We start from the raw sequence: 13,869 nt of genomic DNA on the forward strand, positions 1-13,869 counted from the left end.
TTCAATATAATAATGAGTGAATCTATAACATTCTTTACTTTTGAGTGAAGGAGTAATGCCATTTTCTCTGTAAAACTTCACATCCTTCATAGGATATACTTCTAAACATACACCATTTTTTATTGCCTGTTTCTGGAAGCAAAACGCAATCTTCCAAATTCTATAATACAGGAGATTTACTCATGTTCCTTTTAGTCCAATGAGTCTATACAGAGAGTAATGTTGATTATGTATGATAATGAGTGAAGAGTTTATATTTTAATTTATTTTTATTTTGGTTAAGTATACATAAATATAAAATTTGCCATTTTAATTCTTTCTACAGGGCTTTGATGTTAATTAGTACATTCCCCTTCCATTGCCATGTTTTTCCTCCTTTCCAAAGCTGCTGGAAAATGACAGAATATGGATTTGATTTTGATTTAACTTTTTCTAATTCCAGTAGAAGTAACAGATTGTGGGAGTCAAATATGGACCATTGAAAAGTTAAGGACATAGAAGTTAAAACCCTTACTTAGCAAAAGGCCAGCTCCATAATCAATAAGCAGATATTTCTAGTGCTACTATGCATTGGGTAATATGTTAAATAAAAAATACATATGCATAGTTGATGTAGTTCTAACCTCAAGCAACTGTTCATCCAGTTGGAGAATTACAGTAAATATTTATGAAAAATAATAATAGAAAAAATAAATGAGGACCTAATGGGTGTTACAAATTGTAAATGCCATTGAAACTCAGGAATGGGAAAGAACAATGAAGTGATAAGCAAAAGATTCTAGAAGAGATGGCTTAAGCAGGAGAAAAAGCATAGTCAAAGGTGCAGCGGCAAGGGTGTGTGTTTCAGTATTTTTAGAATATCTTCATTTCCAGATTATGACCAAGTGTGTTTTTCATGGTCGTCAGGAGAACCTTTTCCACGTGAGTTAGAGCTGGAGAAAATCCATCTTTGTTAGTACTTCCTGTGAATATACCCCATCCAACGGATACTCTTTCATCCTGGGTAATCCATGGTACAAAGTCACAGTGTCTAATATATTTAAAGACTGAGGTCTCTACTTCCCTTCTTTTCCTTTAAGAATTTAGGTCCCTCATAATCAGGCATTGAGTCTTTGGTTTTCATCAAAGAATATATATTCTATATGCAAAGTGCTTAATTTAGTAACAACAATAACAGCATAACATGCAAAAAAAAAAGCAGTAACAACAACAAAACAAAAACAACATTAGCATGGTTGAGTCCATAGTGTCAGGAGGATCTGATCTTCTGTGCTTTTTACCAGTTTTAGGCATTGATTTTTGCTGAACAATCTATACTGGGTCATCCAGTCCATCTTTTAATTTTTGATGCGCATTTATGAGATGAGCTAGTTTTCTGGGAATATAAATACAGTGGGTGGTTCAGCCTAGTTTTATCTGTGAAAATCTAATTAGACAAAATAAAAACATTCTTCAACCTTATTCTCATGAGTTCCATGGTCTAATAAACTTGAAATTCTTTTCCCTTCTATAAAACACAGTAATGTTCCTTTTAAAGCATATACCAGAGATTGAAGAAATGAAATAATTCTGAACAGGCACTAATGATCTGAGTCATTATTACTTGAATTATTATACATTTGATAGTATTATTGGATCATAGATCTTCATATCTGCACAGGAAGCCACCTGGTTTAGTGGAAATTATTTAAGCATTAGAGTCAAATCAGCCAGGATTGAAAACCTGTTATCTTCTGGTTTTTATGACAAATTACTTAGATGTCTTTAATCCTTGTCTATAATAAGAGATTAATGATAGAACCTACTTCCTGGTGTTTTTAACAAGGACAAAATTAATTAATGTACATATAGAATCCAAATTAGCACTTTGTAACCGACAGCTATTATTAATTATTTTTGTCATAATATTTAAGAAACACCTTCTTAAAAGTCATTTCCTCTGTTCCTTTTATAGCATGAGAAGCTGATACATGAATTGGAAGAGGAGAGACACCTACGTCTTCAGAGTGAGAAGCGGTTGCAGGAAGTAACACTGGAGTCTGAACGCAACCGAATTCAGATGCGTGGACTGCAGCAGCAATTCTCCAGGTATGGTTATGAGCTCAGTTTCTTGCTTCAGAAGGTGCATGTCTCCCTGCACTGATCACACTTTTCCATGAATTTCCATTGTGCAAGCTTCTGTTGAATCTGATTGGCTAATTTCCCAAGAGTTTCAACCTTGTCTTCTGTCCAAGCCATCTTCCTGCAGTTGGACCTTCATTTGCCTCTGAAACTTCATTTGCACCTCACATAGCCTTGGCTTTATTGAACCTGGTTGTCTTTTCTTCCCTAATAGCTTTCCAAAGGGTCTTACAGCAAGATTTGGTGGCTTTGTGGTCTGTTGGCACATCCTATGAAAGGCCAGTCAGGAGGATGAAATTTTTCTGGTCATCATAATCCTATTTTTAAGGTGGCGAGAGAGTGTAAATCTGATCATCCAGTAAGTTCTTACTCATAACTTAGAATAAACATTAAGAAGTAGTTAAAAAAAATCAATGAGCTCCTTTCCTTTAAAAAGATACAACTTGAATTCGAAAGAGGATTCTGAAAAAGTAGCTCTCCTTAGATTTAATTCCGTCACAGTCAGAATCTTTTAGTCTTCAATTATAGTTAATGTAGGGCCAGGTAAAGGTTCCACTTGTTATTTAAAATCTATTCAGTTCTGTGGATTAAACATGAACGTGTGCAATTACAGTCCTAGGACCAGACCTGGGCATCCTGTGAGGGACAGTTTATTTTCACTTCTGTTTTTCACTTCATCATTTATAAAATCAGGAAAACATTTTTTGTTTTTTCTTCTTCTGAGGTTCTCCCAGGCAGAATCAATTTTGAGGAGTTACCCTAAATTTTTTTACAAGCAAACTGTGCAGATCTTACCTTTAATTTACCATTGGGATTAGGGTATTATCCACCAGTGATTCCAATCGGTGTGCCTCAATAATTTAAAAAATATTCAGTACCTGATTATCTATTTAGTCAGGGGCACTGACCTCTTTTCCATTAGATTATTAAATTTAAAAAAAAAAAAAAGGACAACAGCCAACACAATAACAGCTATCCACTGTGAATGAATCCAAATTAGACCTATTTTTTTGGTCAGATCAGTAAAAATATACATATTTTTTGGTGTGCTGCAGAATTTTTGTAATTAGTTTATATGTACCATGTGATGAAAAAGGTTAAAAATTGCTGTGATCGGTGATGGATAATATAGCTTCCTCATTATGAGGCTTTTATAATAATTCTTAATTTTCAGATGTGTTGTGAAAAGAGTACATAGTTGGACCTTTAGATGATTCATCTCATTGTGGCTAATACCACAAATGTGTACAACATTGGCTTAGAGGCTTCTTGGAGGGACAGGGTAAAAAAGATGGATGACTTCTCTGAGTTCAATCATAATTTAACACCCTGTTCCGTTCTTCAAGCCCATGATAATACACAGATGCTATAGAAATGCACTAATCAATATTTTAACAAGTTCATGTCCCACTGCTCACAGGCTATTACTTACACAATCTTATGTTCAATTTTTCATTTGGTTTGATGGCAACTCTCACCTCATAACTCCCAACTTGAACTAATAGATCCCCACTCCAAAGCAACTTTAAAACAAGCACGGCTTTGTAATACTTGCCATTTTAATAATATAAGAAAGGAGGAGGCAAATCTTGCTACCCTTGTACTGCCTAATTAAGACATCTCTATATTCAAGCTATTGATTTTCAGGGTATGGGGCATATGGAACAGCAAGTTATTTTTATATGATTCCAGGTCATCTGCTATAAATGAAATGACAACCCCATAGAGATTTGAGTTGCACAAAAGCTAAGTCTTCATCACAGGCTGAAAGAGAAGATAATTATATGTAAAACAGTGGTGGTTTTACATATGGCTTTTGTGAAGATTTGTTTGCCCCCAGTATGTTTTCTTATGTAAAACTTCACTGAAACTGCAAAGTTCAAGTCTAATTATAGCCAGATAACTAAGGTAAATGAGCAAAAGATAGGGAAAAAACACATATAACGGATAACATTATTATGAAATAATTTAACTAGGCCCACTCAAAAATTTTCTGATTGCCTTTTACATTTTAAACTTTGATTTGTAAGATATTTCTAGTTATGGTAATTTAAACAATTCTGTTACCATAATTTAAGTCTTGTAAAATTCTCAGTATGACAGAGCATGCTTGTAGCACATTACCATTGACATGGGCAGTATCTAAATGCTCACATAAATAATTTATATAATCTAAATTATTGTATTGAATTAAAAAGTTTTATGTTCATGATATTCTCTCCCTTTCTCCTGGATTGAGGACTTTATTTTATAGATGATGATATCTGACATGTGGACTTTGAGATTTGGACATTTTTTGAGTATTGTTCATCAGATGAGGTTACTTTTTAAAATAATGTTAATAACTTAGCTTTTCAAAGGCTGTGAAGTGGCTTATGATGTACAAGGCTATTTTTCAATAAGGCTGATAAAATAAAAACAGAAAATAAATACCACAAAAGAGGAATGTGGCATGGGTTCATACTTATGTACCCCAACATGTGTTTTGAGAATGAGTATTTAATTTAGCTTTAAGATTCCTGGCAGAACAGATAAAAGGGAAAACAAGAGGATATGTAATTCCTATCTCATAGACAAATACAACTACTCCCTAAAGACAAATGCATAATCTCTGGTCATAAATTAATAACAAAATGCATCATACAGGCCCCTTTAGAGATGGCATTGAACGATATAATAGACAATATTCCAAGATGGTGCAAATTAGGATTAATTCTTAGAAGTGGTACTACTTCTGCTATGTCACTTATATCTACAAAGTTAAGCAGCCTCTGAATTTCACATTAAATGAATTAAGAGTGCTGGGTCCATGCCTGTGTGATAACAAACAAGGTGAATTCCAGTGCTCAAGATTCTCAAGTCAAGCACTATACTGCAAGTTCATGGGAACATCTAAATAGATAATGTGTTTTAATACCTCTTTTATGACCCTGCAACACAGAGGCCTGAGATGCTGAAGCCTAGGCTGAGTTGGGTGAAGTATTTTTCTGGTATGTTTGATGGCACTGCAGCCATGGGAGTATCCAAACAATAGTTAAGAAGATTCTCAGTCTCAGACTCAGGGATGAGGTAAGATATTGGAGGAGAATTGAATACTTAAGTGAGGGGTTGGGACAATTAGGTGTGTGTGGGCATTAGAGTTCAGCTGTCAGATTTTGGAAAATTAGTCTGAGGTTTGATTTTATGCAGTTTCAACTAGGTGATGGGCCTGTTGGCCTAAAGGCAAGTTTGAACATTTTTGATCATCTGTGGCAATGAGTAATGGGATCACTTAGATGATAAAAATCTATAAAAATGTTTGAATGAATAGTTCTCTTTTATGTCACCATCAAACATTCACCCATAATCTCTTATGCCCTCCTGATCTTTGATTAGGATATAATGATCAGGGTGGTCCAAAATTTGGAGGCGGGGGAGAAGATGGACCAGTGGTTACATAATCAGTTCTCAGCTCATAAGTCAGAAATTGCCTGCACTGAGGGAGATGAAGGCAGCCATCAAAAACATGATTGATCTATTTACATTCTTTAATGTAAACACAGAGAAGAAGAAAATGTACTTTCAAAATAAGCCTTCTCTATAGATGAAGGAATGCTTCAATAAGGTGGTACTTAGAGGCAGGTGGTGGTATTGTTAGGGCTGACCCTTCTTTGTATTATTATTTGTTGATATAAATCAAAGATGCTTTCTGGGAGTCATAATGCTAGTTTAACCCATTGTCTATGTGGTATACATGGCTGAGCATGTTTTATATGGGATTAGATTTGTGACCCCCTATAATTCTACTGTGCCCACCCTCCCTTTAACAGTTTGTTTGAACTGTGATTGTCCAGCTAGCTAAGGTTAATGTTGTGCACTGAGGCTACGGCACTGTTCCCTCCTATGTGAAGATAATTAGTGTTTGAAACCCCCACTTCATTATTCTACCCTGAATAAAGGAAGTGTTTGTGCATCAGTTAGATTCAACTGTAGAAACACTTCCAAAGAATACTGTACAGTACCTTGAGGTGGAAAAACAATGATTTTTAAAACAAAACAGACTTGTCAAGAAATAAGCAACTCTGCAGTGTACTGATTTCATGCAAACCATGCATGATTTGTACATCTATTGGAGTTGGTTCCTTTGGAAACAATCTAATCAATGTGTAGGTTATTATAAGGTCCTGTTCTTAACAGCCAGTGAACCACTTTTACTGGTTGTACAGTAAGATAGTACACAATATGTATCCTCAAAAGATGTGCAACCCAGCCCTGACTGGTGTGGCTCAGTAGGTTGAGCATCGTCCCACAGAACGAAAGGTCACCAGTTCAGTTCCTGGTCAGGAAACATGCCTGGGTTGTGGTTGTGGTCCCCAGTCAGGGTGCATGCCAGAGACAACAGATCTTTCTCTCTCACATCGATGTTTCTCTCCCTCTCTTTCTTCCTCTCTTCCCCTCTCTCCAAAATCAATCAATTAATAAATCAATAAAATAATTTTAAAAATGTACATCCCAGATACAGAAGCCTAATGTACACCTATGAACAAAATAACACATTTATAAATTAGCTGCAAACGAAGGAAAAGTTTATACAGATTCAGGAATGCCAGACTTCATTTTGTAATGGACATATTATCATGTGAATGCATGATTCAAGCCAGATAAACTTAATAATTGCATAGATCACAATAATAATACATGTATGTATAGTGTGACAGCTCTATTCTGCAATATGTTTCAAGCTTTAAATTAGAATCAATCAACCTGGTAGAGCCACCACCAGGGAGATATATTTTGTAAACTATTTGCAGCTAGCAAACCCTTTTATACCCAAAGCATCATCAGGGATCAATTAGTATTTCTCTGTAGCCTTGAAATGTTGTGTGTGTGTGTGTGTGTGTGTGTGTATTTAAACCATGGAGTATAAATTTAAGTAAAAGGAACAATTAAGCTGTGTCACCCATAATTGACTAAAAATCACCCAAATGGAGCCCAACTTTTCACTCTCAACCTCCAGGATTTCTCCGCACCTGTTTTGACCTTCTCTTCCTGCATTGTTTTCCACTGCCTTTTAGCTATTGCTTTGCTTGCTATAATGGGGTTTTCTCCCATCACAGTTGAATGATATGCTTAAGTGAAGTCCACTGCATGCTGAACATCTAGGAGAGGGAAATGGAGATAATTTTACTGCTTAACTTGTTCACTGGTTGCTGTTCACATTAGCAGCTCTCAGAGGCTTTATGGAATCCTAGGGTTTATTTTCTTCTGCCCATTTGGAAGCTGTAGGCAACTGGCATAGAAGTATGTGTTGAAGAGGATAATATGCCCTTAAATGTTCTACTCATGTGTTCCCTCTTGCCTCCTTATCTGTCTAGTACATTAAAAGAACATTTCCCCTACATCATTAGAAGGAGTAAAACATAACAAGATAAGAAAAGCTGTCAATTGACCTTTGGACAATCAACAGGACAGAGCTCTGCTGCCCCCTTCTATATTTGTTCCTATTTCAGACTGTTCTTCAACTTCAACTTCTCCCAGACGCTGGCTTCCTGAGTGCCTCGTTCCTCCTGATGAGTTTAGAGGGCAATTTTCTTTTGATTTGGAGTGGCTATTCCCACACTGTCAGCAAAATTTCTGGCTGAGACTTCATAAAAATGAGGGCCTCTCCTCTACTCCTCTGAGTACACCTACCAGCTATTCAAAATGACAAAGAGACATCGGTTAAATGATAAATTTTCTTCAAATTACAATGGATGGAAGAAGAGATTTTAAATGACATCTTTTAAAATGTTTGATTAACATAATATGGATCATGTTTGGATGTCAGAATTTTATATCTTAGTGATCTAGTGTGCAAACTCTCTCTTGAGCAATGCAGATGGAAGTTAAACCAACTATACAGAGGACGGAAAGAAAGAAGGCCACCTTCAGCTCCCTGAACAACTGTTAACTTAATGCTGAACATTCCTTCATCTCTTTGTATTTCTGTTTCTACATGAGACATGATGACACTACTGCAAGTTTCTTCTCAAATTCTTACCAGAGCTACTTGTTGTTGAGTAGACAGCAAAAGTTATTGCATATTATTCATTGCTGGTCAAGAAAACAATACGAACAGAGTAAAGTTCCAATATCATTTTAAAGAGCACTTTCCTAGTAAGTGGGTTTTCTAGGAGCTGACTGCAGTCCCACTTCCAACTAGCTTAATAACTTTGGTTAAGTAATTGGATCTTTCTGGACCTCCAGTTGCTCATTTGTGAAATGATGAAGTTGACTTGCATTATAGTGTTGCAGTGCTTTCTATGTTTTTTAAAAGACAGTGTTTTAGAACTGAAATGCATTTCTTGGGTGAAGTTGTAATTGCAGTGTTATAAACAGGACTTCTTAAGGTTCTAACAAGCAGACTTCTGCGTTGAGGGCTTCCTGCCCACATTGTCATCGCAGTGAAGCTGTGTGAGACTGGGCTTTCATCAGGTCTGTTTTGGTTATCTGACACTGGAGAAGTTGAGATTAGAAAACTGCCAAGGCAGGATGAAATATTTTTGTTGAGGGCAGCCAAAATTGAATACTGAGGAACTTGACTGGCAAAAGGAAGCTAAGAGTCTCTGCGGTAGACGTAACCATTATTGCTCTTGGCTCTGAGGTTGTCTGCTTTAGAATTTATTTGAACTGGTTTGGGGAAAAGCCTGATGAGAGAGAACTTTATGACAACCAGAATTGTCTTCACTTCTATACAATTTCTCTGAAGAAATAGGCATCAGTAAAAACACTAGTGATTTAGTCTCTCCTCTATACATTTTTACATCATCTATTGTAATCCTTAATGTGTTACTATACCCACCCCCAACACACTTGTTTTCTTTTTAAGAAATAGATGCAGAATGTTGAAGAATATATTTTTTCTTCATCGGAAACTAACTTTTTTATTACTCTCAATAACAAATGCTTTTTGGGTCAGATTTACAGAAAATCCATTTTTAGGTTTATAGTTTGATTAGTTTTGACAGGCAGATATCATCATGTAATCAAGATATAGAATATGCCACGCCCCTGAAGCACCCCCTCATTTCTCTTCCCATACTCCCAGGCCCTGGCACGGACTGCTCTGATTTCTCCCCCTATATATTTTACCTTTGCTTTTTCAAGAAAGTCTTATATTTGAAGTTATAAAGCATTTAACTTTTTTGTGTCTGACTTTTTTTAAAATTTAGTATGTCTTTTGAAATCCATTCTTATGTTGCATGTATCAGTATTGTTTAGTGATACTCTGTTGTATAGAAGTACCACCATTTATTTACCCATTCAACTGCTGATGAGTTTCCTCCAATTTTTAGTTAGTATAAAAGTCCTACAAACATGCAACTTCTGTGCATAGGTCTTAATGTTATTTTCATTTCTGTGGGACAGATAACTAGGAATGAGATTACTGAGTCGTATAGTAAGCATATGATTATAAGAAACTGCCAAACTGTTTTGCAGGGTAGCTGTACCATTTTGCTTTCCCACTATCAATGTATAAAGAATTCTAGCTTCTCCACATTGACAAAGCCTTCTGGGGGGAAAAAGATACAGAAAACTTACACAAAACAAATGTTTGGCTCAATGAATTAATCTAAGGTGAACATTCTTGTGACCAACATCAAGTCAGCACCTAGAATCTCCTTCTGGTGTCTCCTCAGAATCTCAACCTTCAACTCTTCCCAATAAGAAACTATTTTCCTGACTTTATAGCAGTAACCAACCTGGTTTTTAATAGTTTTATCATTTAACATGCATCCCCTGACATTTTGTCTTGCCTGTTTGCCATAAAACTGACTATATCTTTTAAGTTTCCTTTAATCAATATGTACCCTCCATCGATTAGTTCTTCAGATTTATTTGTTGAAGAACCTAGAGCATTTGACAAATAGAGTTTCTCACAGCCTACATTTGTTGATTACTTTTTTTAGGGCAATTCAACATGTTCCTCTCTTCTCCATATATCCCATGAATTGGTAACTATTTTCATGCATTGCTCATAACAATGATTTAAATAAAGAGTTAGGACTTCCATTCAAGATGGAAGAGTAGGTTAACACAGCTCACCTCCTCAGCCAACCACATCAAAATTACAACTAAAATATAGAACAATCATCAGAAATCAAGTTGAATGGAAGTCAGAAAACTATGGAATTAAAGAAACAACATCCATCCAGATGCAGAACGGGCTGGTCCCATACCCATGTGTGTAGATAAAAATCATGAGGGATATCTCAAGAGTGAAGAGTCCCAACCCACACCAGACCCCAAATCCAGGGTTCTATTGCCAGGAAGATAAGTCCCATATATTCTGGCTGCAAAAACCAGTGGGGATTGATTCAGTGGAAGAGACTGTTGCAGCTCTAAGCAGTTCCTCTTAAAGAACCCACACGTGGACTTGCTCAGACTCACTCTCTCTGAGCTCCAGCCCCAGGGTAGCCGCTTGAAAGGCACCAGTGACATACAGGGAGGAACTGAAGTATCTGGCATTAGGGCAAGAGCTGGGGGATAGCTTTCGCCCAGATGGAAAGGAAGGCAGAGGACATTGTCCCTTTTCAGAATCCTCTCCCCACAGAACCACAGAGCTGGCAGGTGGGTACCATATCTGAGATTCCATCAACCTGGCTAACACTGTTTGCCCTGCCCTAGAGATCCCATGAGGCTCTGTCCCACCCAACTTTTGGGCCCACTCAAGATGTTACAATGGCTTTTCCATATGAATGGTTGGTCTTGGCTCATGCTTTGCAACCTTTTAAACCCTCTCAAACAGGCAACAGTGAGCCTCAGTGAGCCCCCTGCCCCCATACCTCTTGCTCAGTGGTCCCAGGCCTAACATTAGCAGCAGCCAGTCTTGGTTCATAGCTTGGCTTCTATTGGGAACCTCCAAGCCCAGACCAAGTAGCATCTATCATGCAGGGTGGCCTCAGGCAGAACACAGCTGGGAGCTGACCTTGGCCTACAGCACTTGGGGAACTCCAGAGCCTATGCACCTAGTAGACTGCTATAGACCACATTGGAGCACCACCACCCTGCCCCTGAACAACTTATCCTGCATAGAAGACAGAGGTTGGTGATTAGTGGTCACAGCCAATTCTTGTGGCTGACTGGCCAGGATAAATCTCTCCAATTGACCTACCAACAATAATCAAGGCTCAACTGTAAGAGGAGGGTGTATTCAGCCCACATGAAGAACACACCTTGAGTACTCAACTTGGGTGATAGGGAAGGCTGTGCCACTGGACCCTGCAGGACAGTTACTACATTAGGCCACAATACCAAGCCAGAGAGATGTAGCAGCTCTACCTAATACATAGAAATAAACACAAGGAGGCTACCAAAATGAGGAGAAAAAGAAACATGGTCCAAATGAAAGAACAGATCAAAATTCCAGGAAAAACCTACATAAAATAGAGATAAGCAATCTATAAGATGCAGAGTTCAAAACACTTAGTGAGGACCACAAGAGCATAAAAAAGGTCCAGGCAGAAATGAAGAACAATTGAAATAAAGAACAATTTACAGAGAAACTCAGTAGAGTGGATGAAGCTAAAGATCAAATCAATGATTTGGAATATAAGGAAGTAAAAAATAACCCATCAGAACAACAAGAAAAAAGAATCCAAAAAAATGAGGATAGCATCAGGAGCCTCAGGGACAATATCAAGTACTCCAACTCTAGCATCATGGGAATGTCAGAAGGAGAATAGAAAGAGCAAGAAATTGGAAATCTATATGAAAAAATAATGAAAGAAAACTCCCCTAATATGGTGAAGGAAATAGACATTCAAGTCCAGGAAGCACAGAGAATCCCAAACAAGATGTATACAAAGAGGCCTACCTTAAGACACATCATAATTAAAATGTTAAAAGTCAAAGATAGAGAATCTTAAAAGCAGCAAAATGAAGGCAGTTAGTTACCTACAGGGGACTTCCCATAAGACTGTCAGCAGAGTTCTCAAAAGAAACTTTGCAAGCTACAAGGGATAGGCAAGAAATATTCAAAGTCATGAAAAGCAAAGACCTATAGCCAAGATTGCTCTACCCAGCAAAGCTATCATTTAGAATCAAAGGGCAGATTAAGAGCGTCTTAGACAAGAAAAAACTGAAGTTCATCATTACCAAACCATTATTATATGAAATGTTAAAGGGATTTATTTAAGAAAAAGATCAAAACTATGAACAATGAAATGACAATATATACATATCTATCAACAGCTAAACCTAAAAAAGAAACTAAGCAAACAAGAACAGAAACAGAATCATGGATATAGAGAGCATTTCAATATTTGCCAAATGGGAGGGGTTATGGAGGAATGGGTGAAGAAGTAAGGGGATTAAGAAGTTCAAATTGTTAGTTACAGAATAGCCATGGGAATGTAAAGTACAACATAGGAAATGAAGTAGCCCAGGAATGCATATGCATGACCCATGCACATGGACAATGCTGTGAAGATTGCCTGAGGGAGTGGGGGTTATTGGATGGATGGGGCAAAGGGGAAAAAAATGACACAACTATAATAGTGTAAGCAATAAAATATAATGTATAAATAAATAACTAAATAAAGTTCAAGTTTGCTGTTGGATATCCAAGGGGCAGAGAACTTTTCTCATATTCCCCTAATCCATCTAATACCACTACAAATGATCTTGCCACTATAGGCAGTCAATATATATTTTGTTGGTTGAAGAAAGAAATAAAGAGATAAGGGAAGGAAGGAAGAAAGGAAGGAAGGAAGGAAGGTAAAGGGAAGGAAAAGAAGGGAGGGAGAAAGAAAGAGTGAAAAGAAAGATGCAGCCAGCGTTGTACTATGAAATATTAGGTTACACATATGAAATAATTTTAAAGATAGTGTGTTTATGATAGAAATTTGCTTCTGAGAGAGGTTGCAGAATGGCCATTTCTGGGGATCTTTAAAGTTTTGATAATAGTCATCATTCTTAGAGTTATAAACCATGATGGCCTAGGAGGGTGAAGACCCAATTTCCTATTTCTGGGCTTCTATGGCAGAGTACTCAGCTATAAAAGATAAGTTGCCTGTTTCAGAATATTCTTTGCAGAATTCCTATCTGCAAGGCACTAAATGGAATTTGGTGCATTGAAAATTTACTTCCCTTAGGGTAAAGTTGACTTTCAGAGAGTGTTTTATGACCCTCAGATAACATTTTACCAGTCTGTCTATGGTTGGAGTCTCAGTAGTAAAGACTGTTTTCTGATTACCTTTTTGGTCTATGAGCAGTGCATTTAATGAATGATATTCCTGCAGAGAGTATCTTTTGAGTGCTGATTGTAAACACTTGGAACTGTTGTTGGGAATCTTTTGTTTAATTTGTGAAAAATCAGTTAAGAGGTCCTTGTTATAAAAGTCTACATGTGTTACTAACAAACAGCCTCAAGCTTTTAAGAATGTTTTCACAGAATAAAGTAGGGAATTAGTGATACTGAAGCTATGGGATTTTGACAAAAGAAATCTGTTGTAGTTTTAATTAAATTATGTTTCAGAGTTCTTTTCACATTTGTCCTGACAAAATATTTCCTTCGTAGTAGCAGCAAGTGGTAAATTTTCTCAAAATACAAATAAGAGATTGTTTTTACATAGTTCTTATAACATTTCAAACTGTTAGGTTTTATAATAAGCATTTTTATTAATATTAGCATGGCCCCGCAAATGATGTTTTACTCTTATTTTTCAAAGTTTCCAAAACCATTCTCTACATTATTTCATTCAACTCTCACTATAACCTTATGCATGT

At 36.8% G+C, this 13,869-nt stretch overlaps 1 protein-coding gene across 2 annotated transcripts in view; it reads left to right on the forward strand.

Moving 5' to 3' along the window:
- The window catches only part of NCKAP5 (NCK associated protein 5), a 750,489-nt gene that overhangs the window by 357,760 nt on the left and 378,860 nt on the right, over window positions 1-13,869 (forward strand). For both annotated transcript variants that reach the window (XM_054574978.1, XM_054574979.1), the window contains exon 4: window positions 1,955-2,088. In XM_054574978.1, the coding sequence (XP_054430953.1) occupies window positions 1,955-2,088 (134 nt within the window). The remainder of the gene's footprint in view (window positions 1-1,954; window positions 2,089-13,869) is intronic.

Source organism: Pteronotus mesoamericanus, unplaced genomic scaffold, assembly GCF_021234165.1.
Source record: "Pteronotus mesoamericanus isolate MK-2021 breed Mesoamerican mustached bat unplaced genomic scaffold, CSHL_Meso_final contig_27, whole genome shotgun sequence".
NCBI classification, from domain to species: domain Eukaryota; kingdom Metazoa; phylum Chordata; class Mammalia; order Chiroptera; family Mormoopidae; genus Pteronotus; species Pteronotus mesoamericanus.